Source organism: Diabrotica undecimpunctata, chromosome 1 (genome assembly GCF_040954645.1).
Source record: "Diabrotica undecimpunctata isolate CICGRU chromosome 1, icDiaUnde3, whole genome shotgun sequence".
NCBI classification, from domain to species: domain Eukaryota; kingdom Metazoa; phylum Arthropoda; class Insecta; order Coleoptera; family Chrysomelidae; genus Diabrotica; species Diabrotica undecimpunctata.
The window spans coordinates 74,058,348-74,066,146 of record NC_092803.1 but is presented as its reverse complement, the minus strand read 5'-3'; the positions used below and the strand labels follow the sequence as shown (position 1 = coordinate 74,066,146).

The following is a 7,799-nucleotide window of genomic DNA, read 5'->3' as shown; positions in this document are numbered from 1 at the left end:
CTTGTATCACAAATATTTAAAAGTTGAAGACAAAAAAGTTAGGCGGTAAAATACTCGTTGACCTACCGAAAACGGGCGCCTATGAACGGTGCTAGAAATTCGCAATTAAAGGAATCGATTCAACTTTGAAAAATAAATAGTTGCACCAGTTCTCGTTTTTCTTAATAAAAGCGTCCTGGAGCTATCAACAAAACCATACATACAAGGCGCCATCTTCAAAGCGCTCTAGCTCCCTTAGGAAGCATTTTCGGACTGGGTGAAGTGGGTTAAATCATCTTATTATTATCTGAGGAATCTCTGGTTTTCGTTTGTCAGGAGAGTTTTTGGACACCCTGTATAGATAGTGTGGTTTTTTTAGTTTTAAAAACTCATTTATCCCTCCAGTGTGATTCCGCTAAAACACATATACTTATATTTTGCCTTATTAGCTCTTTCTCTACCGTGTGAAGTATTCCAACTTAGAGAAGACCTCTGACGTTGCATGTCTCTATCTTCATAGATTTTCTATTTTAAAGGGTTCGTACATGTACGAAAACAAGCCACATGTGACATTATGACATCCTACAACGGATAGAAAACAGTCGAAAAGATTAGTGTGGTTTGACCCTTGAAACCTGAAAAAGCTTAAACCAACATTCAAATGAAGCCATTGGTCAAAATTAAATAAACAATAGTGCTCTTTTACAGTTTTTCTTGTGTTTTTTGTTTCTTTTTTCTCGTTTAGTTAGTTAAGTTTTAATGTTAAGTTATCGTAGAGTTTTTATAACATCTAAAAAGCCTATAAATTGTTTTTGTAAATATGAACTCTGATGATACTTTTAAAGACAATTTAATCTTGACATTCAATATTTCTAAAAATTCAATGTCAGTTTTTATTTGCGAAATCTCTTAAATTCTGTGAGTGTTTTAAAACGTATTTGTACGCCATTTTTTGTAATGTTCAAATTGTTTTAGTTTGCTCCTGACGAAGCTATTAAATAAATGGCGAAATATTGAGTATCTCAGAAAAAAGAAAGGTTTTCATTACAGACCACTTTACCCGATAATTCGAACGTATTTATAAATTATTTTTTGGTCGATTCTAATATATATATATATATATATATATATATATATATATATATATATATATATATTATATATATATTATATATATATATATATATATATATATATATATATATATATATATATATATATATTGTTATGATGTATTGTTTGTGAATGATGAGCAATGAGTATTTTTAATAATATAATATATAGGGTTTTTATCGCGGTTCTCAAAGAATTAGTTTGTAAGTACTTTTTTAAATTATCTTTATTATAACTATTATGAAACACACATATATATCTAACCTAGCCAATGTAAATTTAAAATAAACTATCTTTAAATTGATATTCTTATAAAACTAATTAAATTCTATAGACAATGTAAAATTTAAACAAACTATCTTCAAAATTGAAATTGTTATGACACTAACTAAATTAAATTAACAAAATGTTGTACCTTTCTTTCACTGAATGCCTAAATGAACTGTTTTCCACTATATAAATTCTAATCACCACTGAATGTCTTCGTACTTCGGTTATCCTTGTTTTTGTGAAATTACTTTTTCCAATTATCAGCTTCTACCAATTTAAGATATATTTTTCTTCACCAGCATTTATAAACCACCAAGCAAACCAGCAAACAGCATTTATATTTATTCTTATTTTCAAGATACTAATATCCAATCACCATATAATTATTATAAGTTGATTTATACTAATCTCCAATCATAATATAATTTTAATTTCTTCCAATATCCAACCAATATTCTTCTAATATACTTTTTTTTTAATCTTCAATAATTATTTGTGTATAATTATAAATGTGCATTAAAAATATATGCGTAATTTTTAATCTTCATTTAAGTCACTATATTAAACAATTGGACTATTAACTGAATGGACTGGACCTACTTTCTTACTAAACTCTGACTGCTTACTAAAACTGCCATCTTGAATCCAAATCACGGGTATTTATATCTTTTTGGATGTTCCAGAACCATCTGGTAAGAGATCATGTTCGATTTAGTTCTATTTCTTCTATATGGATATTCTAGAAAAAAGTATCTATTAATTTCTGTCTGTCACTTACTGTATAGTTGGTTGCCTATGCACATGGCTCACTTAAATATATTTACAACATTAAAATACAACTTTTTACAATTATTATATGCTAATTTCTTAAAAATGCCCTCACATAAATAATTTTTATAAATTCTCTAGTATATAACTTCTTAAAATAACCAAATACTTTTAATATCTAATATATAATTTGTAAATTATTTTTAATCACTATTTTTCTCTTTCCTATATCATATCAATATATATATATATATATATATATATATATATATATATATATATATATATATATATATATATGAAAATTACTTAGTTCTCGGGAAGAACCACATATATATATATATATATATATATATATATATATATATATATATATATATATATATATATATATATATATATATATATATATGTCTATAATGGTGTACTAATATTTTAAACAAAAATCAGTTCACAACATTTTTTTGTCGATAAAAATTGTTTATAATCAAGCAACAGATACATGCCCACACTATAATGTTTTAAGTGACATAAAATTAAATAGTTTACATCCATAAATCAAAATGATTACCCGTAGCTACGACCGAAATTAAATGTTAACAATAAATAATAAATAGTTATTAGTATTCTACATCAATGTTTTTGAATAAAAACTACACAAGGTTAAATCGATATACATTACATAACACCAATGTTTTCCAGTATCAGTTTTATAATTTCAATTAATATTAATTCGGATTTGATACTTCTTGTTCTTCGTTTAGTCTGCTGGCTATTCGTTATTCGTACTTGTTTCCTTTATTGTCGTTTTTTATATTAGCATTCATGCATGTATATATATATATATATATATATATATATATATATATATATTATATATATATATATATATATATATATATATATATATATATATATATATATATATATATGTATATATATACAAATTTATACAATATAATTTGTCTTTCTATTGAAAATCCTTTAGTTCTTTGACCATTATCATTCGACATAACGTCACAAATACTTTTTCATCGAAATTTCCCATTATTATGTTGATGTCATTCCTGGTAGTTCTTCACATTCTGTGCTAGTCTTTCTTAGAATTCGCATTTGTTTTCTTCTGTGGAATCTTATTTTGATGTACTTTGGTTGTTTCCCCGCCATAAAAAATACTATTTCCTTAATTTCTATTTCTGCATCTAATTGTTTGGTTTTTTTAAAGCTAATATGTCTATTTCAGAGTTTTTAATTTTTCCAAATAATTCTTCTAAGTTTTTTTGTTTTATATGAAACTCTTACAGTTCATGTACTCAAGTTGGTTTTAATGTTCTTTTTGTCTTTAATTCAATGCATTGCTTTGTTCATTGTCTCTGTTAATATTTGCGTCTGTTTGTTTTTTATTGTTTCTGCTTTATTTTTCTGTTCTTTTTAGTTGCTTCTGATCTTTATTCCATATCCATAACTCATCATTTATTTTTAAAATTGGACCTTGACACTCTTTCCAAACGATTTAACTTCTTTTACCTTCGTTCTGATTTTGCCCTATATCATACTTTCAGATTTTTGCATGTCATCGTGAATATATACTTGTTTTTCCCTAATTTCTCTCAATTTTCTTTTGATTTTTATTATTGTCTCTTTGTCTGTTACGTTAAGAATATCAATTATACAGATTTTATGTCTACTAACAGTAGCTAATCATAATTTTTTTGAAATACATGGTTACATTTTTTTTACAATTTTGCCCATATTTCCTTTTAATCTGTTTATTTCTCAGCTCGCTCTATTAACGTTTTCGTTAATTTCTTGTGTGTCCAAATTATACTTTCTACCTTTAGAGTTTCTTTTATCAATACTATTAGTTGTGCGGATATATTAAATTCATTGTTTATATTCAGAATTCTCGGTTTATTTATTTAAGTTGGATTGCTCACGGAGAGAGTGCTTACCTATTGTGGGTTAGAATTGCAGTTATCTTTTAACTTTTGCGTTTAACCTTCCATAGATTATTTTTCAATCATTTTTTGGGCATGTCTGGTATGCAGACTCTAATTCATCATAAAACTCATCTTCTTTTTCCTCTCTCGTGGGATGTGTATTAATTAGACTATAGTTGAAGAAACGTCCTTTAAATCTTAAAATACATTCTTGTGCCAATGGCTCTGAAATCTCTTATTTTATGTTTTACTCTATTGTTTACTATGAATCTAGTGTCCAAGATGTGATCTTTAGTCGCAGCTGTAGAAAATCGTATTGTTTTTTTTTTATTATTATGGTTCCAATCCACCCTATTTGTTGTATGACAGTTATATATATTTTGTGTCTCTAGTTCGTTTAGGAGATTTTGGAAAGTTCCTTATCTATTTAATTTTTTAATATTGCATGTCGCAACCCTTCAAATGGTGTTCGTTTTTCTAGCGTACTCGTCGCCGTTTAGTCAGTATGGATTTCATATCATTTTTAGAAGACGAAATAGTCAACCTTCAGCCCAACTCCCTCTTCTGTGGAGACCCATTTCTTTCGCTCTCGTTAACCTTGACATTGTTTGTCTGTTTCTTGTTTCCCGCTAATCTTTGGCAGTATTTTGCGGATCACTACATCATTTGATTCCCTTATATCATTTTATTAATGCCCAATATCAATATTTTTAGTATCTATATTTTCTTAATGGTGTTATGTATCTTCTTAGCTTGAAACATACTTACTATATTACAAGTATCTATAGGCATCTATTGATCTTACGAGTTTTATCTAAGTAGGAGTTCAATCAATACAAGAGGACTATAAAATTCTTAGTATCGTTGTCCAACAAAAAGCGACGAAAACAAAACAAAAAAGCGACGAAACTATTTAATCTGGCCGCTAATTGCATGATAATCATGTGAGAATAAAAGATCCTAATTCTACGTTGCTTTTTATACTCGTTATCATATTTCATACATATAATCGCCGTTATCGTAATAGCCATTTTGATGTTTATTGTTGAAATTATAACCTTGCTATTTTTAAGAGTAAGAGCCTGTGATCGGTATGGGGATAGCCAGCTGCCACTGCTCGGTAAAAATTTTGGTTCACCTTGAATATTTCATTGCAGGTATTGGACCAATTATCTTATTATATTGTACCAAAGTTTTATTAGAAAAATTTAAATAAGAGCAACTATGACAGGATATATAAATAAAAATGATGAAGCTATGATGGTCTGCTTCTTAATTCTTTTTAAAACCGTCTTCACCAAGATACTTCTTCATAACTTACGATACAATGAAATTGCATGAATTTTTCGCAATATTTGTTTAATATTGGAGAGCATAAAGAGAGTCTATTAATCCTCTCGTACAAAAATGAGCGGTTTGTATTAAAAAGTAAAACTTTATCTGAATTCTATATAGGTACATCTGGAACAGCACAATAATGCAGTTCTTCCAAACCTTTTACACAAAACAAAAAATAAATATGATTGTCTGTTTTTTATGAATTCTAACATTGATATCTTTGTAAAGAGAAATAAGAAAATACTTACTCATAATCAATTTATTCTACCACCGACGACCGGTTTCGCCATTGATTGTAAGTCTCTTTACCTAAATTGAACGCATAGCATTATGCATTTGCGTATGTATTTGCATATATATATATATTTGCGGTAAAGAAAGCAATGTCCAAAGCCAATTAATCCAGTGATTGTAATGACAAACTCAAAAATATGCTTAAATAAATTATGTTGTAAATTTACAAAAATTTTTAATTTTTTAATTTATTTTCAATTTACAAATGACTGATCGGAATCTTATAGAAAAATGTTTTAACTATTTAACTTCAAAAATAATTGTTTTTCTGTGTTGTTAAGCCTTGAACGCGATCATTTTTGCACTTTTGTAAACTTTAAATAATATATTAATCGCAAGCAGTCATATTCAGAGAAAAAATGATTGTACATTTTTCAAAGTAAGCCAAAATAATCTATACAAAATTTATTTGGGACGAAAGTGTGCATTTTTACAAATTGTTTAAAAACTTACTTAAAGTTCTAACTACTTTTTGTGCGGATAACAACATGATCCTTATTCTAATATGTCCCACAAATGTGATTATGCAAAACAGTTTCATGAGATAATTTGTTCCGATGAAGACGAAGTTTTCGCCTTATATGTTTAATATTTTTTAATATCCGGAGAGACAATTATTTTTAATACCCGGAGAGACTTTCTTTGGTTGTGTAAGAAATTCTTCATCCAGTGTTTCTCGAAATATATTTTATTTACTTAATATAAATTTAAACATACTAATACATTTTACCTAAACTTTAAAAATATATTTAATAATGGCTCCATATAAAAATAAACATTTTAAGAATAAATAAGCGTGTGCAAACATATTAATTACAATAAAAAGCAGTCTTGGGATTAGCTTTATACACCTGCTCCCATACTTGCATTCTCTCCTCTTCTGGATTAACTTCCATCGTTAACTTCTCTCCAATATTAAGACAATTCATTTTTTCGCCTTCAATCGGTTTCCATTCAATTCCCAGATCACATCCCTTTGGGGTCGGATTTCCATATTTGGCAAAATTTGTCCACAAGGCAATGCATTTCTGCTGACCATTCCTTTCAGATTCTCCTACGTCAGGATTTTGACTTGTTTTAAAAAAGTAGGCTATATCATCTCCATGAAAGGCACCTGAAAATATATAAATTTATTAGGCTTTGGTCCCGACAAGGTCTTTGTAACATTGAGTTATTACTCACTGTTTCTTCCTAATATTGTGAGAATTTTTGTTAATACAAACTTTTTGTTCCAGAAAAGACCCCATTTTAAAAGAAATAGGGATTGCTGAATATGTATTATTATTTCTTTATAGGTACAAAAATACACAAAAGAAAAGTAATACAAATAAAATCCACAAGGAAAATAAATTCCTGCAGCTGGCTGTATACCATGTATCACAAAAAGGAGATTTAATTATGTAATTAGGTATATTTAAAAAAACCCTTAGAAGGGCTACATTAAAATAACAAACGTTTTCGGAATAATAATTCCATCATCAGGTTAAAAGCAGGTTAACATACCTGAGCCACCAAAATACTAGGGTAAAACCCTTAACAGAAGTTAAAGTATATATAAGGTTGAATGCTCGAAAAAATGAACTTTGATCAAATAAAAGGCATAATATATCGAGCACAGTTTAATTTAATCTTTCCCAAGTACTCTCGATCCCTAGATCATCTTCAGGGGCATTTCGTCAATTGCGGCCTATTCGACAAGAATAAAATGTCATAAACATATAATTGTACAACACACTGCACTACACAAGGACAAACACTTTAAAATTATTGAAGAATAGCTACATTGCGTGCAGAAGCCGGAGACATCATTCTGTCCGGAGGGTAGACCTCTTCAAACGGACTTCAGCTGGCAACTCTTTAACAAGTTAAAAGTAGTTAATACTTCATAGTTAAAAAATTTATTAGTATTATTCTTTTATGATATTATTATATATTATATTATCAATTTATGATACTCTGCTGCAATACCATGACAACTTTTTGAAGTACTGTTCACCATGTTCTTGCAATTACATCCAGAAACTGAATATTATAAGCACCAGATAGCCTACAACATTTCCTAGTTATTGGCAAAAATCTTCTTCTTCTTGTTCTTCT

The 7,799-nt window shown here is 28.1% G+C and overlaps 1 protein-coding gene across 2 annotated transcripts in view; it reads right to left on the bottom strand.

Annotated features, from left to right (window-relative positions):
- Positions 1-6,369: 6,369 nt before the first annotated feature.
- Positions 6,370-7,799, bottom strand: part of LOC140450714 (juvenile hormone esterase-like) — a 49,033-nt gene continuing 47,603 nt past the window's right edge. For both annotated transcript variants that reach the window (XM_072544385.1, XM_072544388.1), the window contains exon 6: positions 6,370-6,816. In XM_072544385.1, the coding sequence (XP_072400486.1) occupies positions 6,512-6,816 (305 nt within the window). In that variant the 3' untranslated portion in view covers positions 6,370-6,511. The remainder of the gene's footprint in view (positions 6,817-7,799) is intronic.